Here is a 27,906-nt window from a genome sequence, read left to right on the forward strand (position 1 = left end):
TCTACCCTGTGATTGCAAAGAGTAAGCTGATGAAAGTTCTTCTTGTACATCCTCTGTAAGGCATACCCAGGATAGACTATTTATGTAATGTTTAAGTGCCAATAATAAAACTTGTCTTCGGACTTAAATGCATATTGGGCCTGAAGTTCAACAAAAGATTTTATGCGTCCTTCTGCCGTCAGCACCTGAAGAATATACACAATCCACTCTGCTGCCACTGTCGAAATCTGCAGTGCAGGGTTCCCGGTGTAAACTGCGGATTGTCACATATTGATAGGAAAGGTGTAACTCGTCCCGAAAATCGGTGGTATCGACACACCCACTGCCAAATTGCCTTCGCTGTGGGTAGTATATGTGATTGCTGTAAAGCTTTGGAATGGGGTCCTCCTCTATGGGTAGTAAGTGGCTGACAGGGCTGTCTTAGCAAGTGCGGGGCCCTATGCAGACCAATTTGGTGGGGCCCCATCCTAGCCCGCCCCCAGCCCAAGCTAAACTTGTACAGAAAAACTGATTGAAATAATAAGCACAATGCTATCATGAAACCCCCCCCCAGAAATTATTCAGTTCAAATCCACTACAATTAGTAGTTCCAATTCTCATAACCCCGGGGGGGGTCAGAGGTGCGGACACACAATCTCTCCACTGCAAAACACTATACACAAACTTGTGCAAAAACACACTCATAACCTTACCAAATCATAACAGCACTAATTCCAAGGACAGGACGAGCTACAACCTTATGCATGGAAAGACAGCACTGTAATTACACAAGGCTCTAAAACACCAATACACTACCTCGTGAAAAAAACAAAACAAAAGGGCTGCAAATGCTACATGCTAGCAGGATACTGCACCTTGATCACGCATGAAAAACACATGACACAACAGATATGAAGGCAAAATAAACTGGAAAGTTACCTCAAGAAGTCAGACTCAGCATGCAGCAATACTAGAAAAATTGAAACTTACATGCAAAATATCACAAATGCACATTTCCAAAAGCTGACATATTCCAATTAATACATTCTGAATAAAATACTTTTTTCTACCTTTGTTGTCTGATCATTTGTTTTTTTCTATTCGCTTTGGTCCCAGTGTCTTCTGTTTTATGCAGTGTCTTCTTTCCATTTGATATTTTTTCTCTCACCATGTCCACCATCCTCCTGTGTCCTTATGTGTCCTGTCTACCATCTCCATGTGCATCTCCTTCCTTTGTCTTTACTTCCCTCCATTCCTGCCCAACATTTCTCCTCTCTCCCTGCCCTCCATGTCCAGCAATTTCTCCTCTCTCCATGAGCCCTGCCCTCCCATCCATGCTCCTCTCCCCTGCCCCCTCCATTCATCATCCCTATCCAGCAATTCCCCTCTCTCCCTGAGCCCCCTCCCATCCATGCTCCTCTCCCCTGCCCCCTCCATTCCATTCATCATCCCTATCCAGCAATTCCCCTCTCTCCCTGAGCCCCCTCCCATCCATTCTCCTCTCTCCTGCCCCCTCCATTCCATTCATCATCCCTATCCAGCCATTCCCATCTCTCCCTGAGCCCCCTCCCATCCATGCTCCTCTCCCCTGCCCCCTCCATTCATCATTCCTATCCAGCCATTCCCATCTCTCCCTGAGCCCCCTCCCATCCATGCTCCTCTCCCCTGCCCCCTCCATTCCATTCATCATCCCTATCCAGAAATTCCCCTCTCTCCCTGAGCCCCCTCCCATCCATGCTCCTCTCCCCTGCCCCCTCCATTCATCATCCCTATCCAGCCATTCCCATCTCTCCCTGAGCCCCCTCCCATCCATGCTCCTCTCCCCTGCCCCCTCCATTCATCATCCCTATCCAGCCATTACCCTCTCTCCCTGAGCCCTGCCATCCATGTCCAGGTCCTCTCTCCCTTACCCCGCTCCCATGTTCAACTGCCTGCCCGCCCTGGCGCCCTCTTTTTCATCCCCAACCAAGGATGGCTCTTCGTTTTTTTTTTTAACTTTACCCGCCTCCATTGCCGGAATCCAAGCGTCACTAAAAGCACTCCTCCTCTCCCGAGTCCCACTCTCTAGCAGAACGCAGCAGAACTGGAGCTCTTCCTGATTCGTTTATTCTCAGTGTCCCGCCCTCGAGGGCGGGACACTGAGAATGAACGAATCAGGAAGAGCTCCAGTTCTGTTGCGTTCTGCTAGAGACGTCGGGGGGACTCGGGAGAGGAGGAGCGCTTTCAGTGACGCTCGGATTCCGGCGAGGCGGCGACGGAGGGTAAAGTTAAAAGGAAAATGAAGATCCTTGCAGCCGGGAAGAGGCTGACTGAGGCGCGCTGCGCGGGGCCTATGTGGTCGCCTCGGCTTAAGACCGGCCCTGGTGGCTGAAGTGTACTCCCTGAGTCAGGGTGAGTTCCAAATTGGTTGCGGAAAAATCTGAGGTGGACCTAAACCAGTCAGAGATGTGGCGCATACCGCCGGCAACTGTGAGACATCTGATGCTGAGTAAGCCCATGCCTCCATACTCTCGTGGTATTTGTAAAGTTTTTATCGGGATATGTGCTTTTCGTCCCTTCCATAGAAATCTTTGTATGTGTCGGTTTAGACGGTTTTCATCTTCTGTTTTAAAAATAACGGAAGAGTCTGGAATTTGTAAATCCACTTTGGCGCTATCATCATATTAAATATGGCAATTCGTCCGGTGAGGGATAGTGGATAATTTTCCCACAGTCTAAGCTTTAAACGAGTTGTCTCTAAAAGTGGCTCCACATTTTCTTGATATAGCTTGGTTAATCCTGCGGAATATAAGTTCCTAAATACTTGATCTTCCCTTCTATGTTAGTTATGGGACAGTCTCCCCCCTCCTGATGGGCTTTGCTCGGGTATATGGCCATGGCTTGTGATTTTTGAGTGTTCAGAGTAAAACCGGACACTCGTCCAAATTCCCGAGTCAGCCTCAACAGCTCATTTAAAGAATCATGTGGCTGGCTAGACACTATCAGCAGATCGTCTGCAAAGGCTAGGGCTTTGATGACTTCATCCCCCACCTGTACCCGGGAATTCCCCCCTCCTTCTTTATGAGTCTCAGAAGTGGTTCTAATGACAAAATAAACAGTGCAGGCGATAAAGGACAACCCTGTCTGGTACCTCTGAAAATCTCAAATGATTTAGCTCTAATCCCATTTACTATCACTGAGGGCTACCGGATTTGAGTATAAAGCTGAGATGGCCTGGTAATACCAGCTCCCAAATCCCATATATCTTAGGATCTGGAACAAGTAGGACCATCCCACCTGATCAAATGCTTTCTCTGCATCCAATGAATACAGAGACGTGGGGGTTTCTGTCAACTGTCCAGTTGCCATTGCTAACAGCAATCGGCGGACATTTTTGGCTGCCTGTCTGGACTTGACAAAGCCCACTTGTTCCTCGTCCACTAATCTAGGTAGGATGCTCGCCAGTCTGTTTGCGAGGATCTTGGCCAAAATTTTTAAGTCAACATTTATTAATGAAATGGGCCTATAGGAACTCGCCTGATGTTCAGACCGCCCAGGCTTCAAAATCAATGAGATCAGGGCCGTATTTGCATGTTTTGGGAAGTGCCCATCTCTAGCCACCTGCTCGTAATACCCGCATATCACTGGATAGAAGGAATGTGGTAATAATTTATAAAATTCCTCTGGATACCCATCAGGTCCGGGTGCCGATCCCAGGGGCAGGGTCTTTATAACCTCCTGGATCTCCCGGCCGTCTAAGGGTCTTTCTAAATCTGCTTGCTCCTTTTCTGTTAGCCTGGGGATTCCTGCCTTTTCTAAAGGTTGTGTAACTCCACTTCTGTAGGTTCTCCAGGAGAACTATAAAGCTCAGTGAAGAATTTTGTAAAAATCTACGCTATTTCCTCGCTCTTATTATGAGTATGTCCGGCCTCGTCCTGAAGTGTGACTATTGGCTTGCGTGGCCCCCATGCTGAAACTAAATTTGCAAGCATCGCTCCAGGTCTATTTCCAAATCTACGAAATTGAATTGTTGATGAGCTAAAAACCTCTTGCCTCGTTCATGTAGTAGGGCGTTAAGTGTCACCTGTATCGCTCTAACTTGTTCTCTATTTCTTTGGGTCGGTTGTTTGATATATTGGGTTTTAGCTTTCTTAAGGCTCTGTTCGAGACTTACTATTGCTGCTGATTGTTTTTTATTCCTGGCATGGATAAAGCAATTAGTTCTCCTCGAAGAACTGCTTTGGCGGCATTCCAGAACAGACCAGGTCTATCTATATATTCTCTATTGTTATGGACATAATCCTCCCATTTCCGACTAACAAACTCTTTCAGTTCACTATTGTGGAAAAGATAGCTAGGGAACCTCCATCTCCACCCTGCTGGAAAAAAACGGGAACTTCCACATCCATCCATAGAATGGAGTGGTCTGATATCTCCTCCGGGCCTATTTCAGCGCCCAACACTCATGGAAATGCCTTCTGGGCTATAAATATGTAATCTATTCTGGAGAGCGTACCATGGGCCCTAGATAGATGGGTAAAGTCGCGCTCCCCGGGGTGTAAGCTTCGCCAAGTGTCCACCAGGTTAAGTGATCGTTGAAATGATGTTAAAGCATGTGCCCGGGGCCCTCCTCTAGAAGCCACTCTCGGGTTAGAACAGTCTGCGGTAGGATCGGCTACTAAATTAAGTCACCCATTACTATCAGGGGAGCTGACTTATACTGAAGGCACAACTGGACAAGGCTCGGGTAAAAGTTTGGGTCATAATTATTGGGCCCGTATATTTCTAAAAATAGAAAGGTTCTCTGCTGGATCCATATCTTTACTAAGACATAGCGTCCCTTCGTATCTGCTCTCACTAGTTCTGCTTTGGCCCCAGACCCTTTGCGTATTAGCACTGCCACTCCCCCTTTTCGATCTCCTGAGGATGCTCCGTAAACCTCCCCCACCCACTGTCTCTTCAGTTTGTTAATTACCTCTGTTAATTTTGTCTCCTGGAGACATCCTACATCTACTTTGTGTCTTTTGAGGCTTGATAAGATTTTTGTCTGCTTAATTGGGGTCATTATGCCTCCCACATTCCAGGAAGCAAATCGAATTGTTTAATGTGTTTTAAACAGGAAACTGCAACATTGCCAAGTACTTTGTCTTTTCTGCCTCAGGTGCCCAGCCTCACCTAAGGCTCTATGTGGTGTATCTCCCGTCCCCATTCCTCCTAAAGTGTGCAAGGATCTCCTAAATAAAATATGTGTCATGGTCACTAATTGAGATCTACCCTTATTAACCCTCCCTCTATGGTTTTGTTCCCTTCCCTCCCCCCCAAAACCCATCTGCCCCCCTACCCATCTCTGCACCCCAACCTATTCCCACCTGTCTAAAGTGAGAAATGGGAAGATCAATGATGTGGGCCTCTCCCCTCCCCCCCTCCCCCCGCCATTTCTTAATTGCCATATTTATCCAGTACCTCCAATTTAGAGACTCTTGGCCATGCTGATTGGGACCAGCCTCAGGTTTCTGTGGTTTCTTGCTCACTGTCCTTGCTCTGTTGTGGGCGAGAAATTGTATTCACCCATTCCTGTGCTTCTTTGGGGGTCGTAAAAACATGCCATTTGCCTTGATGATTGACTCGCAGAGTGGCTGGGTAGATTAACATGAATTTTTTGTCTGCCTGTATCAGCTTATTGCAAATCTGGCCATATGCCCATCTCCGTTCTTGTAAAGCAAGGGAATAGTCCTGGTGAATTCTGACAGGTGAGCCCTCAAAGGTCAGGGTATCTCGTTTATGCGTGCACCTCGTAGTATTTCTACTTTGTGCACAAATTGCGGATTTAATCATTACCATTCTAGGTCTCTGGTATGTTCAGGCTTCCTTCCCACGCGGTGTGCGCGCTCGAGGCAAATCGGGCCCATCCCATCCGACAGCGCGAATTCTGCCTGTAGCCATTTTTCTAATATTGAAGGCAACGTGCGCTCAGATACCCTCTCTGGTATTCCTAATATTCGCAGATTACCTCGTTTTGATCGATTTTCAAGTTCGTCCAGCTGTTGCACTTGCTTGTGCACGAGGCTTCTTAGTTCTTTGACCTGCTCTGCTGTTCCGGTCCCTTCATCTTCCATTGTGGACACTCATTGTTCAAGGTCCCCTGTTTGTCTCGTCGTGTCCGCCAGCAAGCTTTCCACCGCTTTTAGTTGGCTAGAAAGTTGTTGTAGCTTTGGGTCCAGTGCTTGTTTCACCACCGCAGTTATTTGTTCCAATTGCGACGTGGTGAACATCATAGCAGGCATTTCTATCAGCGTATCTGTCGCTATCTTAGATTCTGCCGTGCGGGGCCTGTCCGTATCTTTCTTTACTGTTTTTGGCGGCATCTTCGACTCAAGGCGAGTAACAAAATTGTCCATGCACTCGCGCAATCTTCGCGTTTGGAAGTTTTATTAGTTTGGAGTGTAACTTCGATCGTTCTGGTCGGCGGGGAGGGTTCGGCCTAGGAGTAGAGCTGTTCCACCTCCGCTCTCTTCAGCACATCACGTGATCCCCCGGCCAAACCCATTAAAAAAATTTAATTTTTAATAATGTTCAATGGACTTTTCCCTCCACTAATGGGCTGGAGATTGCAGAGGGATTACCCAGGCCTACCAAAGCTATGCTGATGCATTTTCCAAAAAGCAAGCCAAGATCCTTCCACCACACTGGGACTACGATTGTCCCATCAAACATTTGCTCAGGAAGATGCTCCTTAGGGGCGGGGTCTAACAGCTGTCTCCTCCCCAGACCGAGGCTATGTCAACTTATATTAGTGATAATCTACAGAGGGGGTTCATCTGCTCTTCCACCTCTCCAGCAGGGTCAGGCTTCTTCTTCATGGGGAAAAAGATGGGACCTTTTTGACTATTGACTATAGGGGGTTATATGCCATCACTATTAAAAATAAATATCCTCTCCCAATCATATCTGAGTTGTTTGACCATCTCCAGGGGGATTGCATATTCACTAAACTAGACCTCAGAGGAGCTTATTACTTGATCCATATCCATGAAGGGGATGAATGGAAGACAGCATTCAATACATTGGATAGCCACTATGAGTACCTAGTCATGCCATTTGGGCTCTCCAATGCCCCTGCTGTCTTTCAAAACTTTGTAAAAGACATCTTCTGGGACATGCTGTATAAATGTGTCCTAGTATACTTGGATGACATCCTGATATTCTCTAGAACACTTGAGCAACACCAAGAACAAGTCAAACTGGTGTTGCAGCATTTGTGCAATAACCATCTGTACGCCAAGTTGGAAACATGTATCTTTGAACAAACGGAATTACCTTTCATGGGTTACATTATCTTGGACCAAGGTCTAAAGATGGATCCAGCGAAGCTCTCCGCCATCCATAACTGGCCCTACCCCCCAGAGGCACCAGCACTGCAACGGTTTCTGAGCTCTGCAAATTATTACCGTCAGCTCATCTAGAATTATTCTTCTATTGTGGTGCCTCTTATGGCCCTTACCTGAAAAGAGGCTAACACCCAAGCTGGCCTGAGGAGGCAATCATTGCTTTCGACCACTTAAAGCAAGCCTTCATGACCACCCAAATTCTTCATCACCACAATCTGGAGAGGCCCTTTGTGGAAGTAGACACGTCCTTGGTGGGAGCTGGCACCATCCTGTCCCAGTTGGATGCCCAAGGCAAGTTGTTACCCTGTGCCTTTTTCACTCAGAAATTCTCACAGGCCAAAAGAAACTATACAATTGGAGACCGGGAGCTGTTGGCCCTTAAGATGGCTCTAGAGGAATGGCATCATCTTCTTGAGGGATCCAAGCACCCGTTTACAGTGACTAAGGATCATAAGAACCTTCTGTACCTCCAAGAAGCTTGCCAGGCCTGGTGGTCTCTGTTCTTTTCCAGATTTGACTTTCAGGTGGTTTTTCAGGCAGCCGAGAAGAATGTATGAGCTGACACCCTCTCTCAATCTCTGGAAACCACCAAGGAGAGTACAGATTTCTGGACCATCCTAAATCCAGCCAAGATCCTGACCACAGCCACTGTGCAGGTTCCTCAAGGCAAGGCCATTGTGCCCAAATGGCTCCGGGATTCAGTGTTGAAATGGAAGCACGAGTCCAATACTGTCTACAGTAAGACACGGTTTATAGAATAGTGCATAGGCCGGGGGAATGCACATACATTTAGGCATGTCCATTTACACCACTGAAAATCTGATGTAAATGTTCCTCAAATTCTATGGCAATGCGTGTAAATGTCGGAGAGGCAGGGACTAACAGCCATGAATCTGCACAGTGTGGCTCCGCGATTGCTCTACTTTGTTTTGCCGCTGCTGGTCTGAGCTGGAGTAGTCCAAGATGGAGTATTAGCAGCAGTGGGGTGTCGGGGGGAAGGGAAAGAGGTCAGATGCTGGAAGGAAAGGGGAAGACGGCAGAGGGGACAGGAGCTGGATGGGAGGGTCAGAGTGAGAGAGGGAAGGGACACATGCTGGTTGGAAGGAGGAAGAGAGGGGCTGGATGAGATCCTGAAAGAAAGGGTCAGAAAGAAGGATGAGGAGGGAGATCTGGAAGAGACAGTTACTGAATGGAAGAATGGAGACTGGGAAGGGACAGGTGCTGGATGGAAGGAAGGATAGAGGGGACAAATACTAGAAGGAATGGTCAGAGAAAAGGGGCAGGTACTGGAAGGAAGAGTCAGTGAGATGGGTTAGAAAGGGGACAGATGGTGAAAGGAAGGTGGGAGAGAAGGGACAGAGTCTGGAAAATAGGGAGCGAGAAGGGAGAAAGGGGGTAGACATTGGATGGAAGGGGAAAGAGTGCACGCTGGATGGAAAAAGTAGAGGAGGCACACACTAGATGGAAGAGAGTTAGGGGCAGACACTGGATGGAAGGGGGAGAGAGGGGCATCCTATTATTTCATAGATTTTTTTTTTTTTTGCTTACTCCCCCCCCTTTTCCAGCACCTTCTCTTTCCTCCCTACTGTACAGCACCCTCTTTCTATTTTCACTCCTCTGCCCAGTATATTCTCTCTTGTTTTCTCTCACCCCCCTCCAGCATCTCTCCCTAACACTCCATCCAGCTGGATGGAAGGGGATAGGCCTCTAACGGGGTTGAGTGAAGGCAATTGCTGGCTTGGAAGAGGAAGGGAATATTGGATGATGCTAGACATGAGGTGAGTAGGAAGACGGGGAGATGGTGGACAACGGGGAATAAAAAACAGAGGGGGGTACTGGACATTGCACAGGGATGAGGACCGAGAAGGGGTATGCTGCACATGGGAGGAGTAGGGGTATAGGGGAGATGCTGACATGGAAAGGAGAGAAGGACAAGGAGGAATGCTGCATACGAGGGGGGAGTAGGGTGTCAGGGAGAGATGCTGGATGGAGGTGAGGGAAAGAGGACATCCTGGACGGAGGGGGGTAAGAGAAAATGAAAGAGAATATACTAGTCAGAGGAGTGAAAATAGAGGGTGCTGTACAGAAGGGAGGAAAGAGACGGTGATGGAAGAGAGGGGATAGTTAGCAAAAAACCCCAAAAAGCTATGAAATAATAGGATGAAGAATGGGAGGGCTGGAGTAAGGGAGATGAAAACTGTAGGCAGATGTGCTTAAAAATAAAAAGGAAGATTGAAGACTGAGTAGTAAAAATGAATGAAGTCTAAGAGGCAGAAAACTAAATGAAGGAAAGCTGAAAGGAAAAGATCAATTCAGAGGTGGATATAGGAGAGAAAGTGAAAAAGGCAGGAAGGGAGAGAAGTGGCAGATGAACTGGAGATCATGTGAAGAAAGTTAAGAAAAGCCAGAAACTGGAGACTGAGACAAACATGATGGGAAAAAGAAAACAAAATGACCAAACAACAAAGGTAGAAAGAAAAATTTTATTTTTAATTCACTGAATGGAAAATGTCAGTTTTACAGTAAGTTTACACTGCTTTCTTTATATTTTGCAGAGTACTGTTTTGATTTCTCTTCTCTAGTGTTGCAGTGTGGCTTCTTGGGTTTTAAGTTTAAGTTTAGTCTACATATTCATATTTTAACTTTGTGGTAATTTATCCTGTACCTGGCAAGGGTGTTCAGTGTTTGTCACTGAGGCCAGGTACTCTGTTTGCATCTAGCTTCTATTTAAGCATCTGTAAGAATTCAACTTGTTCCAGTTTTCCAATAGTTCCTACTGTAGTATTTCCTGTGTTGCATTTTTCTAGATAAGGTCTTTGTTGTGTTACTTCTGTAAATCAGTGGTGTTATGGCCAAGTAGATTATATAGATTTTGAGTGACTTTGTATTACAGGTACAGCTGTTCCTCGGCAGAGTACAGGAGCGTTCCTGTGGATGGTGTCACCAGATTCATGGCTGAAGAATGGAGTGTTGGTTCTGCTGAACCACAGCAGAAGGGCCAGTGGCACCAGCACTGCACTCTTCAGTCATGATCATGACAACACAAGCAGCACAAGTACTCCTGGTTGACAGAGTATGAATTGCAGCTAAGTGCTAAAGAGCCAACCTGGGGTGAGGATGCTCTAAGTCAGAGTGTGAATGGTAATTGACTGCAAATACTTTGCTTCATAGTTAGGAAAGATTCAGTGAAAAATGTTTGGGCAATTCATAATGTGTTACTGAGCAGCATTCTTAGATGACTATCAGCTAACTAACCATAACAAAAATAATATCAATTTTTTCTATTGTGCAATGCCTTTCTCCACTACCTGGGAGTTGACACATGCTCATACTGTTTCCTGTGGTTTCCAATTTGACTTCTGCTAGTTCAGTTGTGTGATCGTTGCTGGTGCCTATTTTACAAAAGTCCGCTCCCCCTGACCTTAAAACCTAGCTATGCCTCTGATCTGAATGTACCGATATTGTGAGCAAGCACTTTCTGGATTCTGATCTCCTGCATTGTGAGATCAACATCTCAGAAGTGCCAACCTGTGAAGTTTCACCTTTGCAATGTCTATGGTCACAGCACAATAAGAAGGAAGATAGCAATATGTGGCATTGGGATGTGCTCCCACTTCTGCAGGCACAGGTGATAGACATGAGAGAATGCACAGGTGAGCCTCTCTGCTTTCTTTGGCAGTGGGTGGGAAGAGCTCTTCCAGGTACTACTGTCATGGACCTCTTTATATCTTCAGAACTTGTGGGATGAGCTCCATCAACTACTGCCATCATGGACTACCTTCTTGTTTTTGGTGGTTTCTGGAATGAACTTCTTTATCCTCCAGTGCCACAGACCTTCTTCTCATGTGCTAGGACCATGGACATTGCAAAGCCGCTCCATCCCTTCAATATCTGTAGTTTTAGAACTGGTGGGCTGCCACTTTCTCATTGTTGATCTCATGATGTATGGGATCAGCAACCACAAAGTGCAGCCCACTGGTTTGGAAAATTGTTGCAGTGTCTTGTACTAGAAAAGGTTTCTGAGTCCGTAACCAGGATTTGCTTGCCAGAAAATCACCATTGTGTCACTTTGAGACTGTACAGCTCAAGAAACTGGCAAAGAGATATAGAACCTTTCACTTGCTGGAAGGATGGATTCAGGTCAGGGCTAACCCTTAGTGGGGATATGCGGTCTAGGGTAATTCAGCTGGTATGAAGATCCGATTCCCATCAAGATAAGATTAAAGAGCAGGAGGAGAACATTTTCCCCCCCTCATATACTGAAGAGTAATGAGGTTGTGATAGTATCTTCTTGCTTAGTTGTTGGTGCCCATGTTTCTGCCACACCAGCATTGATTGTTTCTTTCTCATTGGTTCTCCTGAAGATGTTAGGATGGGGCTGTCATGGCAGTGAGTGTCCACTGCAAGTTCAAAGCTCCCTCAAAGATGATCACTGGTAAACAAATAAGTTCACTTTTCTATGATTGTACTGCCAAAAATTCCCTCCTAAAGTCCCAGCACTATCCAGTGTTGGGGCAGAGCAAGGGCAAAGCAAAGGTGTTCTGCCTAACTGTTCTGTAAAGCTATGCAGTTTTAGGCTTAAATCACTTAGCTATATAGATAGTGGCTGAATATCATTGCTACTCATACATACAGTTATCAGTGACTCATCAGCTCTGCATATATGTAGTTTTTTTTTTAATGCTACAGCCAGGCAATAGCCTAACAGTTAGAATATCTCTATATATAAAAGGCAAAACCAACGTTCTATGAAGCCTCCAGCCGGAAGTGTGAAGGGGGCGAGATATCCGGTTTCCCTATGAGTGTCTGCCCCGCCCTCTCTGTAACACAGTCAGTGAAGGAAAACAGCAGAGCACGAAATCAAATCGCTGGCTCTGTAACAGTGAAGGACTCAGAGGGGGGAGGGGAGAGAGGCCAGAGGGCACGGACACACACACTCCCACATGCACACAGAAGAAAACATTGCTAGCCCCCCGTTTCATTTGCATCAGAAACGGGGCTTTTTTACTAGTCTGTTATAAAATGCCAGAGCAATGTTTGAGGAAAACAGGCTCACTGCTACAGCTGAATATTGATACAACAGTCTTTAACCTCGAATTGGCACATCGATGTAAAAGCCTTATACATTTCATACTGGATGGTTCAAGAGATTTGCACCAAGACACACAGTTTTTCACTTTCAGTACTGGCATGGTTGCAAGGGTATTTTTTGCTCACACCTTTTTCAGTAGTAGCTCAAGGTGAGTTACAGTCAGGTACACTGGATATTTCTTTGTCCCAGGAGGGCTCACAATCTAATTTTATACCTGAGGCAATGGAGGATAAAGTGACTTGCCCAAGATCACAAGGAGCAGCAGTGGGATTTGAACCCACCACCTCTGGATTACAAGACTGGTGGTCTAACCACTTGGCCACTCCTCCACAAATATAAGCATCGTTCCATCCTTGAAGACAGCAAGAAAAGGTTATTGCTGTACAGAAGAGGGTGAATCACTAACCAGGAGTGAAGTTCTTGTAACTTCAGTCTGTCTCTCTCCCAGCCCCAGCATCATCTACATGTCCTTACAGGTCTGTTAGTTTCTCAATGATGTTGATGGCTCCTCCCTGTAGGATTTAAGAGGCCCCTCTCAGAGTGGGTTACCTCACACAGAACACCCTTACAAGCAGAAGACAAGAGCATATCTCCTTTAACTCAGCTTCTTACTAACTTTCCTCTGAAGATCCTCTGGGAAAAGAAAGAAAAGAAGAAAAATACAACCAGCAGGAAGTTTCCTTCAAGGACACTCTGAGAAGGTACAGATTATTTCTATGAATTCCATTTCACTTAGCATTCTTCCTCTTTTTAAAACAACCACTCGAATTTGTCTTGTGCTGAAAAAAATATTCCTCCCCAGTCATTATTATCACATGTTTTGCTATTAAAGCTCCCCTATTCCTTATGTTTTGGGAAGATGGATGTGTTTTTAATTGGACAGTGTGTGCCAGACATGATACCTTTCATTGATGACATTGGAATTATCAAAAGATATTCTAGTAAACAAGATTTTGAGACCACACCGGGCTCTTTCTTCAGACATTCTCAAAACGTCATGTACTGCATCCAACATCTTTGGATAACTCTTATGCTGGTACAATACAAAAGATTACACAAGCTCCCCCCCCCCCCCCCCCCCCCCCCCCCCCCCCCCCCCCCCACACACACACAACCAAATTAATGTAGCTCTTGTACCCTAAAGTTATTGCCTCCAACACTTTATATATCAATAAATGGGGAAAAAGAGGGCACAATTTTTACCATCTGCTTCAGAGCATTATATCCTACTCAGTGGCTAAAATATTACAGGATGGCACCACCTGTTAGATTAGGGTGTGGTTCCCAGCTTCAGTTCCCATAGCTGGAAGCAGCAGTGAGTTTTTGCTGCGTTGTGCTTGGAGAATGTTTCGCTGCTTCTGGGGCACAGAAGGCTAAGTTCCTTGAACTGCTGGAGGTTCTTCAGGCTACCAAAGCATACTCTTAAATATTTTGTTCCTACTAGGTATCCAGAATTGATTATACACTGTAGACCCCATATAATTTGACTCAGTATAATGCAGAATCACTTCTAACATGATCAAGGGTTGAATCCCACCCCCCTTTTTAAAAATTACATATTACACTGTATTATTATTATTAGCATTTATATAGCGCTACCAGACGCACGCAGCACTGAACACCTGATACAAAGAGACAGTCCCTGCTCAAAAGAGCTTACAATCTAAATAATACAGACAGACAAAACAGTTACTGTAGACCCCATACAGTGTAAATTCACTTATAATACAGTCAACTATCTTGGACCCGAAGGTCTGTGTTATTTGGGGACTACAGTGCATTTGCTAGTCATATACCCATAAGACAGGTTGCAGACTGCTTATAGTTGAATACTGATTTCATGATTGAGGTGCCTAGGAAAAAGCTAGATACAAGCTAATAAAAAAAGAAACAAAAACCTCCAGGGATACTGAAGAAAAACCTAACATGCAATGAGTTTAATAGTTATTTATGGACTGGGTCTTAAAATACTGTATATAAGAAAGGAGAGGGGGGAGTAATTAGATTTACGGAACAATGGGAAACTGATTATGAGACTTTTAGAATTACAAGCTCTAGAAAAGTTAAAATGAGATTTAGATAACTCTTGGCATGACAATTTTACATGTGTTGTCAAAGTAATACATTTACTGGTATGTAAAGCAAATGAAAGGAAAAACAGACAGAAGTAGTAAAATAAAAATTACAGTGTACAGAGAGGTCAATAACAAGAACAATTCCCAGGTTCTGGTTCTGGTCCATATTATTTCTAGTCCAGGTACACTTCTTGCCTGGTGGAAGGATATACCTCATTTTGCTGTTAAAACTTATGTGCTCCAGAATTATAGAGAATTTTTTTTCTGTTCATTCTTATTTTAGAAGTCTGATTTTCTGTTAGTTTTTGGAACCGTGCATCTGTTTCAAGGGCATGAAAAAGGACCAAGAAATTAGACTGTAATGTAAGAGAAGGAAGCCTAGGAGTTGGCTGAGGGGGTGAGAACGGAGTGTGTAAGAGGAGGGGAATAAAGATAGATACTTGTTTCCTAAGGGTATGGGGAGGGGAAGAAAGGGGATTAAAAGGTAGGGAGTTTGCTGGAAATAATTAATGTAAGGGTATAAGAGAAAATCAGTTCTTTACTCAGAAATGCTGAGAGATAGCTATTTTTGAGTGGGGTGGGACAGAAGAAAGAAACTATGTGGAAGAGGAAGTTACAGCTGCAGCTGTGCACTGAGAGCTCTTATAGCTCCCACATCTGTCCTCACCCTTGCTTAGGTGAAGTAAATTGTCTGTTACTACAAGTTGAGAAAAGAGGAGGAACTAGGCTTACAGCTCCTCCTGATCCTACAAGAACAGGCAGATCCTGGGAGTAATGCTGAACCATACCTCTAACATGATATTGAGGTTACCTGCAGCTGCAGGAAGGACAGCCAATATACCTGTACATACTGTACATTGAGATAGACAAACAGGTCATTAATTGAAAGTGACACAGAGACAGAAAGAGAAAGACACAATCAGAGACAGGTCAAAGGAATATTGTTGCCATGTGAATTTCATATTGCAGCTTTAGAAATGATTCATGATCAAGTTTAGAGAAGAGTGGGGCCTCCTGAGGCTAGGCAAGCATTCCGGTAGCTGGGCTACAAGAGAAAGCATCTTCAAGGATTTCTGGAAAGTTATATTTCAGGGAAGGATCTGTAAGTATATTCAGAAGAAGGGGCTCTACTCAAAGTGTTAAAATTTGGGAGATTCCAACAGTGGTGAAATCCATGATATATTTTTTGGGAGGAAAACAATTGGTGGCATGATGATGTAGTTAGACTGAGGAGAAATGCTGATCCAGGGACTTTAGCTAATTGTCAGAGCTGAAGTTAGGACAGGCAGAATTGGTTTCAGAGACAGGGCATTTTTTTTTTTCACTTTGTTCTGGCTTACCATGTAGGGAATTGGTTCTCAACCCTGTCCTGGAGGTACACCTAACCAGTTTGGTTTTCAGGATATCCCCAATGAATATGGATGAGAACATGCACATCTCTAAAGTATGCAAATCTATCTCATGAATATTCATTATGAATAGATGTACTTGGAGGATAGGGTTGACAACCACTGACACGAGAGATGTGTTGAACAATCATAGGGCTGGACTCAATAGACTGCTGGTCTCCGTTCAAATCAATGAACTATGCAACGAAATAATTGTAAAATGAGTAGGACATGAGGAATTCTATTAAGCAGGAAGAGATTCATTTTATTAACAGGGCGAGGGGGATACATCCAAACTGATGTTCATGAGGGGGGTGGATATGCATACAATGGAGGCACTGACAGTGATCACAAATCTATCTTATGCATGCTCATTGTAGGTATGCTGAAAACACACTGGTGGAATGTGTCCCAAGGACTGGATTGAGAACATGTGGAAGGGCATTTTCGATAAAATGTCAAAGTCCGATTTTGGACGTTTTCCTCAAAACATCCAAAAATTGAGTGGTGAACATAACCATTATCAAAACTGAAAAATATCTATCTTTTTGGTTTGAAAATCGCCTTTTTCTAAATGCTTTGTGCTTGGTACCTTTTTCTTTTGGGGCAATTTTGGAAAGTAAAACGTCCAAGAGAAAAACACTCAAAAACCAACCATTGGGACATCTGGGGGCTATCATTCTTAGTAGACTGGCCACACAGACATCTCAGCAGAGCAGTGAGGCACCCTTGAGGGTACTGCAGTGGACTTCACATAAAAGGTCCCAGGTACATATCTCACCACAACCCCCTTATATTGTAAAGTGAGCCCTCCAGGAGCAGAAAATTATCTACTGTACCTCACTGTAAACCATTACAATAGCTCTCAAGCTTGCAGGTGTCATCTATATGTAGATACAGTAGGTATTTAGTGTTTTTTTGGAGAGCTCACACATTCCACAACAAATGTACCAGTTAGAGTGGGATATAGGCAGTGGTGTGCTGGTAAATTTTTAATAACAGGCTCTCTCCCTGGTCCACCACTGCGCCCCCACATCCACCTCTGCGCCCCCCCAAATTGCAGAACTGGCTATAGCCGGGGGGGGGGGGGGGCAATGCATTACTCTCTCCAGGAAAACAAATTAAATGATCCCAGGTTCCAATCTAATTCATGTTTAATATGGGATAAAATGCCATAAATAAGTAAATAAATATAAACTTTTAACGTTCAGCACCTGATTCTCAAAGTGGACATATTCCAAACACTATAATGAAAATAAAATTATTTTTTTCCACCTTTGTTGTCTGGTGACTTTGTTTCTCTGATCATGCTGGCCCAGTATCTGATTCTACTGCTCTCTATCTGTTCCCTTGACTCTGTTTCCAGGGCTTCCTTTCCATTTATTTCTTTTCTTTCCTTCTTTCTTCTTCATTTCTGGTCCTCCGCAGACATGACTGTACAGTGGATCCAGCTTCTGCCTATTTTCTCCATCCATGTGCAGTTTCTCTCCTCACTTCCTTTTCCCTCATCTAATCTCCTTCCTCTATCTTCCCTCCATATCCAGCATTTCTTCTCTCTCCCTTGTCCCTTCCCTTCCCTCCGTCCATGTCCAGAATTTATCTTGCCCTCCCCTCCATCCATGTCCTGAAACTCTCCTCTCTCCCCTGCCCCCCTCTATCCATCCATACCCAGCAATTGTCTTCTCTCCCCTGCCCCCTACCCATCCATGGCCAGCAATTCTCTTCTCTCCCCTGCCCCCCTCTACCCATCCATGGCCAGCAATTCTCTTCTCTCCCCTGCCCCCCTCTACCCATCCCTGCCCAGCAATTGTCTTCTCTCCCCTGCCCCCCTCTACCCATCCCTGCCCAGCAATTGGCTTCTCTCCCTTGCCCCCCTCTATCCATCCATGCCAGCAATTCTCCTCCCTCCCCTGCCGCTCCCAATCATGTCCAGCGATTCTCCTCCCTCCCCTGCCCTCCCCTCCCGCTCCCAAACATGTGCAGCGATTGTCCTTCGCCCCCACCGTCCCCTCCCGCTCCCATCCATCTTGTTTATTACCTCTCCGTTGAAGCGCCGCATTATTTAAGCCCTGCTGCCTGTCTCCAGCCTTCCCTGCTTGCTTGATGAGTTCGTTCGTGCCCTTAGTCCCGCCTTCTGACATCAGAAGGCGGGACTAAGGGCACGAACGAACTCATCAAGCAAGCAGGGAAGGCTGGAGATGGGCAGCAGGGCTTAAATAACGAGGCGCTTCAATTGAGAGGTAATAAACAAGATGAATGGGAGCGGGAGGGGATGGTGGGGGCGAAGGACAATCGCTGCACATGTTTGGGAGCAGGAGGGGAGGTAAGCATGGCGCCCTCCTGCCATGCTTACCTCTGTAATGGAGCCGGCTCGCCCCAAACAACAACCGGCTTGCAAGAGCTGTCAACATTTAACAAGCGGCTCTTGCGAGCCGGACAGAGCTGGCTCCAGCACACCACTGGATATAGGCCCTTCTCTACAGTTCACTACACTGACCACTAGGCTACTCCTGGGACCTGCCTGCTGCTCTAACCAGAATGGCCATCATATCTGAAACTGTCATAGAGCCTGGTATGTACTGTTAGTGTCACATCTTAGGGGGCTGGAAGGAGATCAGTGACCACTGGGGGAGTAAGGGGAGGTTATGCCCTAATCCCTCCAGTGGTCATTTAGGATATCTTTTGGTCACTTAATCATGATTGAAACAAGTCTAGCAAAAAAATGTTTTAAAAATTTCGCCCTAGACATTTTCATTTTAATTGCAGAAAAACATCTATCTTTTGGTGCTGCCCATGTCCCACCAAAACACACCCCCAGTACGCTCCTTTGAAATGTGGACAAACTGTACAGCAAAATGTCTAAAATCAGGGTGTCAAAAAACTTGGATGTTTTTGAGAGAAAACCATCCTTCTACCACCGTATTACTTTTTTGGGGATGTTTATTTGTTTTGAAAATGAGCACCAAGTTATAATAATAGGATGTGAATGTTATGTTAAAAAAGCAAAGAAGGTCTAATCCATTTCATAGGCTTACCACTTGACTCCCTGTCATCAGGAACAGTCTAAACCAGTTCAGGTTTTGCCTCCTCTGCAAGCTGAGATATGCTTACTGTAAAGAAACTGGAACTACAAGACTATAGATGCCCTGGTGGCATGCCCCCCAGATGACCACAGAGCCAGTTGTTACCTCAATCCAGTACTCTCTAATTGGGGTATTTATACAGACTATATTCTCATCCTCTTTGTGTCTGATATTCTCCCTCTTTTCAGGTTAGAGAGCAGTACAATGGGAGCATCAGGGGTCCAGCTGGTGGGCATCATCCTGGCCATTTGTGGTCTGATTGGGGCCATTGTGTGCTGTGCCCTACCTAAGTGGAAAGAGACCTCCTTCTCCGGTCAGAACATTGTGACAGCCCAGACCACCTGGGATGGGATCTGGATGACCTGTGTGGTCCAAAGTACAGGCCAGATGCAGTGCAAGACCCATGACTCCATGCTCCAGTTGGCATCAGACTTGCAGGCAGCCCGGGCCCTCACCGTGGTCAGCATTGTTCTAGCTGTATTTGGAGTGCTGGTGGCATTTGTGGGTGCTGAATTTACCACCTGTGTGGAGAATGAGAGCACCAAGTCCAAGATATCTCTAACTGCCGGCATTGTGGTGGCCATAGCCGGCTTGATGCTCATCATCCCTGTCAGCTGGTCAGCCAACACAGTGATTCGCAACTTCTACGACCCAACTACAGTGTCTAAGATGGAGCTGGGTGCCAGCATCTTCATTGGTTGGGCCTCCTCTGTCCTGCTGCTCATTGCTGGGGGGCTTCTCTGCTGCTTCCGCCCTCGAGGGAGTGGTGGCAGTTACTCAGCACAGTACTATGCCAAGAATGCACCCAGCGCACCCAGCAAGAACTATGTCTAAAACATTATATTGTTAGAAGATCTGTTTATACCTTATTAAGCATTACCTGATACCCTCTTAATGCTATGCTTTACATAAGTGAGAGGTGCTCAGGGTGAATACAACTTTGCTTGGGAATTAAAGTATGGCTTTTATTTAACTCAAATTAATAGACACAGTAATTAACAATTTTAATCAAGGTCTTATTAAAGAAATATGTAGAAACTTAGAATATCTGTGTTGCAATAAGATGTTATGTTTAATGTTTCCACACAGAGTCAATACCACATATTTACTTTAGCTTACCCACTGTTTGCTCAAATGGACTAAAACTGTGCTATCTTCTGTCAGGCTAGCACTGTTCCAAAAAGAGTCTGATTTAAAAACAGAATTTCACTGTAGCAGCATTTCTGATGTTAGCTCAATTTGAATAGGAATTTCTTACCTATTTCCAGGGAGATATCCTTGCACCCCCCCTACCCCTTTTGGTGAGACATCTTTCTCCATGGCATATCTTTCCAGTCCCTCTGCAGGACTGGAATCCACTTTCTTTTACATATTGCAACTCACTCACTCTCCTACTCTAATTCTCCCACTCCCCTCCTCTCATTCTTTCTGGCACTCACACTCCTCTCACTCATTCCGGCTCTCTCTCACACTCTCTCATTCTGGCTATCTCTCACTCTGACTAATATCCAGGAAATCCTATGTTATATAGAATTTGTCTCCATAGTCATTAATGGTATGTCCTGTGATTGGCTGTTGACAGGCTAGCATGGAAATAATGGCGCTTGGCAATTTATGATTGGTCCAGCTTAATGAGGATTAAGTTATGGGGGTTGGTCCTATGAAGTAAAGGCCTAGGACCCAATGCATAAAGCTTACCATGCTTGGAACACTTGCTTTAGGCCAGTTGCAGCCTGTAGGGAGGACTTGAGAAGGGGGTCCACTGGACCACCAGGGATTTTCTGGAGGGGGAGGGGGGTCACTAGATTACCTTGGATTTTTTTTGAGTTGCAAGGGGGAGCTCAAGAGGGGGTCTGCTGGACTCTGGTAGACCCTCTCTCAAGCCCCCAACCCCATGCAACTCAAAAAAACTCCATAGTGGTCTAGTGACAAATGCATTTGACAGCTTTGAGTTGCAAACAGCAATCAATGCGCAAAGGGGCATGCATCTCATTTGCATGCCATCTCCTTTGTGCATCAGTCGCTGTTTGAGACTTGGTAAGCTCTCCCGCAGCAGCCATATTTAATGACTGTCTTTGGTCCCTAGTCAGCGTAAACATACACAACTCTTTCTCTGATAGGCCCATCAAAGGGGAGTCTCCGCAGACCTACCCTCTGACCACATTCATGGGCGGACATAATTAGTCTAGGTTGTCATGTGAGCTGTACCCAGGTCACCATCATAATTCTTCTGTCCCATGATCTCACCTAGAGTAAACGGTCCACTCCATGTTGCAATGCTCTTTGGTACACTAGCTTAGATAAATAATACTGACAGATTAATTTTCCTAAAAATACGGTTCAGGCCTGATTTAGGAAGCTGGGAAGCAAAGCCTAATTAGACCTAATATCCCTATAGCCTATAGGCCCACAGTCACCCCAAAAGGAACCATACTATTTCCCCCCTTTTATATCTGATATGTGAAAACATTGAAGATATAAACAATATAATAAAAGAGTACAAACTGATATGCATCTAACATGATATATACTATCCAATACCACTGCCATATCTCTTGGGTTAGCTAACCATTTCACTAAAATGCTATCATTGAAATTCAAAACATTAACTATATCTACTACGGGATCAAGATGGCGGCGCTAACGGTTGTGTGAGCCCTGGGCTCCGCGGTTCCAGCGATCGTAAAAGCAGACAGAAGTTCTCTTTCCGATTAAAAAATGGGAAAGAGAAAGGGGAAAACGCAGGCCCCTACCTCCATGGTGCCAACGTCGACTCCAATCTTGAAGCAAACGACGTTGGAGAGCTTCGGAGTCAGGACTCCGGGCGAAAGAATGCCTACTTCGATGAGTTCGACTCCTTCGGGAACCGAACGCAGCGCTGAGGGAGTGACGCTGAGTCCTCCCGATTCCACCCCCCCTCCACAACCCGGAAGTGTGATGGCGCCGGCAGGACCGCAGCAGTTGGTGAATGCAGCCGAGCTGTTTGCGGAAGGAGGATCTTTCGGCGCACAGACTCCTGTGATGGAAACAACGAGTCGGGGACAGACGCTGGACGCTGCCCCTAGAACCCAGGATCTACCTTCCGAGGATATTGGAGGTATGAAGAGACCAATGAGGGTGACAATGGAGACATTGTGGGAGGCAATCCAGGGGGTGAACAAGACATTACTGCAGATGAATGTTTCTCTTTCTGGCGAAATTAAGGACTTAAAACAATCCTATCAAACATTGACTAAAGATGTACAAGAACATAAAGGGCAAATTGAGGTGATTGAAAATGAAGTAAAACAATTAAAGAATTTAACAACTACTTTGATTAAAGATAAAGAAACCCAAGAGAGAAAAATAGAATATCTGGAGAATAATGGGAGAAGAAATAATCTGAGGTTTCTGAATTTCCCCAAGTCACCCTTAATCTCAGCAGTGGATATGCTCAAGAAATATTTCAGTGATATATTGGGGATTCCTATGGAGGGATATCCCCCTATAGTGAGGACCCAATATATTTCAGGGATAGCGAAACACCCGATTGAACAACCACAGATAACCCCAAGTTTAAACTTGACTGAGTTTCTTGAAAACTCTCTGGAGTTCGTAACAGAGAGAACCACGCTGATTGTATCATTTGCTCTTGAACTTGATAGAAATAATATTCTGAGACTTTATTTTCGCCATTTAAATGAAATTTTTCTGGGACAAAAAGTTCAAATTTTTCCTGATATGGCAAGAAGTACACAAAAAAGAAGGAAAGAATTTCTTTCTTATAGATCTAGAGTTGTTAAATTGGGTGCTACTTTCTTGTTAAAGTTTCCCTGTAAATGTTTTGTAACTTTTGAAATGAATAATTATATATTTTTTTCCCCTTTGAAATTGTTAGAATTTATCTCATCTAAAGAAAATGTTAAGTCGCCAACTGTGTTGCTTCCCTAATTACAGTGCTGTTAACGTCGGCCGTAGACATCCATAGCCCCTCCCGTTTTATTTTTGATTAATTATATAGATTTAAATTTCCTAGTGTCTTGATCCACTTATTGGGGACAAATGTAAACTATTTTTTCCTGTATAATTTAACCTGTTTAGGTTATTGTAATTTGATTACCTTTATTTTATTGCTGATATTTCAAGTTTATATTATTGGATGTAAACAAAAAATTATAAATAAAGAAATTAATAACTATATCTACTACTACTACTTATCACTTATGTATAATCCCCTGAGAAATTGAGTTTGGAATTTTTCTCAGGGGATTACTAGGTTGCTGTAGAACTCTCCAGATTCACTGGGGGGGGGGGGGGGGGGGGGGGGAGCAAGGATGGGAGGGGGAAATGCCCAGCCCAGAGAGAGGTTTAGGAAAGGAAGATTGACAATGGGTGTCATACTTGGGGTAGAGTTGAGAAGTTATAAAACTGATAGGATTAGTGAACACATGGTCTTTGGTTGCCATCACCCCCACTAGGACTCGTGAGGCGAGAGGGTGTCCTAGACAGGCCCAATAACCTAAGGCTGAATAAAGAGAAGGTTTTTCCCCCCAACAAAAGCATTAACTGGAGTGTGAGGAGTGCTCCGGGTAGGTAGAAAGGGTTAATCCAGCTTGGGAGCAGAACAGGAGAGAGCCTGTTCGGTGACAGAGGCAGTAGCTCAACGAAGTGCACTTCTGGAGGAAGGACAGACAAGGAGGTCTGATCTTGAGTGGCTCTGGCGGCTGGGTGGCAGCCCAGTGGGGCAGTTTACCACAGCAAGCATGGCAAGCGCTGCCTTGGATTGTTCTGTCAGAAAGGATGGGCATTGGAGGACTGGTGGTGCTGTAAATATGTAAATACCCTAGAATTTATAAAAAGACTATTAATTCATTAGTTGGAACTGTTACCAAAAGTCTTGGCACCAAAGATCCTTTCTTTCAGCAAAGTGACCTGTTGGATATAATGTGAATTGTTTATTAAAGAAAACTATGGAGTTTGGATATCCGCCTGTTGCAGAGTTCCAGTAAAGTTTTGTTTTGCATAAAATACAACTCCTGGAGTGGAGAGTTTTTTTTGGAGTGAGAGTGACTGAGAAAGAAATAAAGTAAAAGTGAGGCTTATAACCCTACAACCTACCAGGATCAAGCCCAGCCCCCCTCCCCTCCTGGCCTACACCTAGCTCAATAAGAATAAAACTTTGGTTTGGGTGCTGACCCGAAGAGCTAGCTGGTAGCCAGAACTGTGTGGTGGGACCAGGGTTACATATGTAAATATCATACAAGAATAAAAAACGGGATAAAGACAAGAAAACACAAAAAGAACCACAAACAAGTGAGCTTAAAAACCAAAGGTCAACATGCCCAGTATCCCTGCCACCAAGCGTACACATCAAGTGGCCGCAAACCAGGCTCATACTTATGCAACTGACCCATATAGGAGTCTGAAGAAATAATGCGTCCCTTCTAAGCAAAGTTCATTAGTCCTTATTCACTTCTGAGCATACTTGGGAACACTTGGACAATGGATACTCATCAGGAAAATAAGTTCCCCCCTTGTTTAGGAACTAGTTCAGGTCTGAAAATACAGCTATATTGCAGTAAATTACTTCACAACTTCCTTCACATTAGGTTTCTTTCCATAACATAAGGTCAGTTAGCTTGTATAGATACTCTTTAGAAACTGCAATACTTCAATGCATCTGAACCTTGCAGATGTTTTGTAACTAAAGATCCAGCTTCTCCTGAAGCAATAGTGTAAAGCCTAATATTAGACATATTTCAAAGTTTCCAATCTTCTTCCATTGGAATCATCAACTGTGATGGACTTGAGTGTGTATGTGTGTGGTGTGTGTAATTATAAAGAGATAAAATATATTTATGCCCATTTTAGGAAATAACTGGAGATATTATGACATGTTCTTGAGGTATAATCATACTTGAAAAATCAAGAAAAATGAAATTCTCATGCATTCTATTACCAAAACATTCAGATCACTGCACATAGGAAATCACATGTGCAATGATCTGAATGTTCCACACTGTATTTAACTTAAAAAGAAGAAATGATACATAATTTGAATATATTAACTCAAAGGATATGGCCATTCCTTATACAGAATTCTTAAAGATGGAAAACAGTAAATAACAAACATTAACTATGATAAACTGCATTATAAAAAGTCATGAGTGAATCCTCTATAAGTATATAAGTATTATACTCACAGTGAATTACAGAAAAGAATAATAAATAGAAATAAAAACAAAACTTTGAAAATAAAATAAGATACCTTTTTTATTGGACTAATTTAATAATTTTTTTTATTAACTTTTATGTTTAAGCAATTTTTATTAGACAATAACCAATACAAGAACATCAGGATCACATACAGCATTTTACATCAATTTTCTCCCCTATCCCTCTCTCTACCCCCCAACCCATCCCCCTTCCCTGCATGCAAACAGTGATGAAGTGGTTATAAATGTAAAAGAAGTCTCCTGCGTTTTATTAACTTTTAAATGTAACCCTTCTTCTTCAGATCAGAAATAAGCAAATGTTGGCAAATATCAGAATATATAAATGAAACACAAAAGAATTCCAATGACAATCTCACAGGAAGGGTTAGGAGAGAAACAGGGAGAGCTGGGTGGGTGAGAGACAGGGAGAGATGGATGGCTGATAAGAGGGTGACACTAGTCAAAATATAGTTAGCCAATGTTATTAATTTGTTAAAATTAAATTCCAATTTGCATAGAATTAGACCACTTATAACTCAGTAATACATACAGTAAAGCTTGTCCACAATTTTCAAATTGTCCGTTGCTGTTTACCCTTGTTCCAAAATTTTAAAAAATAAAGCATTTTGCAAGTGTTATCACTGCTTCTACAGAAATGATAAAAATCTTCTTTTACAAGAGAAATACTTAATTAAAATAAATTCAACCTTAATAGCATAAAAGGATATTGCTTATAAACTGAAATTTGAAGCAATGCCATGAACAAGTTAAATGATATAGACCTCTACCTGGTACTATGTTCATACAAGTATGAGATAAATTCAGAACCCAATAAATCATAATATAAAACTGTCTTATTTATAAAATATTAGGATTTAACCCAAGTTAACATGAAACCTATAACACTAAAATGAACATCCGTAAATATCACCAGAAATGATCACACGCAAAATGAATATTCAATGTTTACAAGCTTGCAAGAAACCCTCCTTTGTACTCATATGATAGATAATGCTATAGTCAGACATGACTATAGTCTTTTGACAATAAAGGTAGAGAGAGGGTCTAAAGCACACCGATCAAACTGAACAAGAAAAAAACACAAAGGGTGCAGGACAATGCAAGTACTTTAATACCAAAGAGACCCGACATGGGCCGTGTTTCGGCGAAAACTCGCCTGCCTCAGGGGTCTAATAAAACACAAACAACACAAATACAAAATCAGTAAACATTAATAAAATCATATTATACAAATATAAATATGAGTATTAAAAAGTCAAATTTGTATCACATATGTATACAATTATAAATCAAAAGATAATAAATCTCATATTGTAAAACTATATCCATATATCACAAAAGAATATTAAAATATCAAAAGTGAAGAATGAAATAATAGAATACAAAATGATTAAAAGAATAAACTAAATATAAATAGCCTGCCACCATGAAATAGAGCCACACTGCTTACCATATAAATCACATTGAAGCTGAAGAAAGCTGTCACTAATAGCTAAAATGAAAAGGATAGCACAGAGATCAAATTGAAAATCACAGTCAAAATGCAAAATAGCATCTCTAAAAGCATAAAAATATGTTTGTGGCATATTTTTATGCTTTCTGAGATGTTACTGTGGGCCTTCTTAAAGTCACATTATTATTTTGGACAACATGACAGATGGCAACATGCAGATGGGGATGGGGTGGGGGCTGAGAGGATGGGCATACATCACACAGGCACAAGTATTGTTTGAGCTGAGGTGGCCATGGGGAGAGAGGGTGGCATGGTGGTCTTTCTGTGGAGCATGTGCACTGTTGCTGGGAGGTGGGGATGGGCAGTGGAGTAAAGCAGGTGTGCCTTTGGATGGCTCAATGTACTTTAGTGAGATGCTGCCAACGTTCCCATCAGTATGCAGGCATGGGCCAGGATGCCAGGGGGTCCAGATATGTGCAGCCCCTTATTTTAGCATTATATGGTTAGTGGAGGGGGGCCCATAATTCATTGTCATTGCATATTCTGTACATTATGATTTCAGCAATGTGTTTTTTCTTTCTTATGAAAATGCAATAACATGTATTGCAACAACAAAGTGTATGTGATCCTGCCTATATATGGTGCTTGCACATGAGTGGTGCTGTAATCCTGGGGGGCAGTATTTCACACTCACCTTTCCAAGCTGCTCCTTACTGATCTCCTTCCCCTCATGGAGATATTGTGTGGGGCAGGTGGTGGTGGTGCTTCATGATTTCTCCCCTGTGCCTGAGGTAGAGAAGAATCACGACCTGTCTCAGTCACTATGAAGTTTGGCTCCCTTCTCAGAGACATGATTGTGCCACCTGAGGAATATTCCTCCACATGCAGAGGTATACATGCACATTTTGCACATGGAGGGAACGTTCTGCCATTGCTGTGGATGTTTTCTCAATGCAGGGACCAGTATCGTCAAAAGCCACCAAAGCCGCCCCTAAACTAACCATAACAATGGAAAGATAGAGGCACAGATCCCACCAAACAACCTTCAATATGACCTCCAAAGAAATATTGACTCTTCTATTAGACTGTGTTCTTTTTAAGTTTTGGCCAAATCAAGTCAAAAAAATATTTTGTTATTGCTGCTGTATTTTTTGGTAGGTTTCATTCAATCACTGCAACATCAGTCCTCAGCCAGGGTCTATGCACATGGGCTCCTTCCAGAATCTTGAAATCATGAACCTTAGATAGGTCCAC

At 43.7% G+C, this 27,906-nt stretch overlaps 1 protein-coding gene across 1 annotated transcript; it reads left to right on the plus strand.

The window, feature by feature from the left end:
* Window positions 1-12,997: 12,997 nt before the first annotated feature.
* On the plus strand, window positions 12,998-21,599 carry LOC115474336 (claudin-4-like). The gene is made up of 2 exons (XM_030209781.1): window positions 12,998-13,139; window positions 19,173-21,599. The coding sequence occupies exon 2, from the start codon at window positions 19,189-19,191 to the stop codon at window positions 19,816-19,818; it is 630 nt and encodes a 209-aa protein (XP_030065641.1). The 5' UTR covers window positions 12,998-13,139; window positions 19,173-19,188; the 3' UTR covers window positions 19,819-21,599.
* The last annotated feature ends 6,307 nt before the right edge of the window (window positions 21,600-27,906 follow it).

Source organism: Microcaecilia unicolor, chromosome 7 (genome assembly GCF_901765095.1).
Source record: "Microcaecilia unicolor chromosome 7, aMicUni1.1, whole genome shotgun sequence".
Classification (NCBI taxonomy): Eukaryota; Metazoa; Chordata; class Amphibia; order Gymnophiona; family Siphonopidae; genus Microcaecilia; species Microcaecilia unicolor.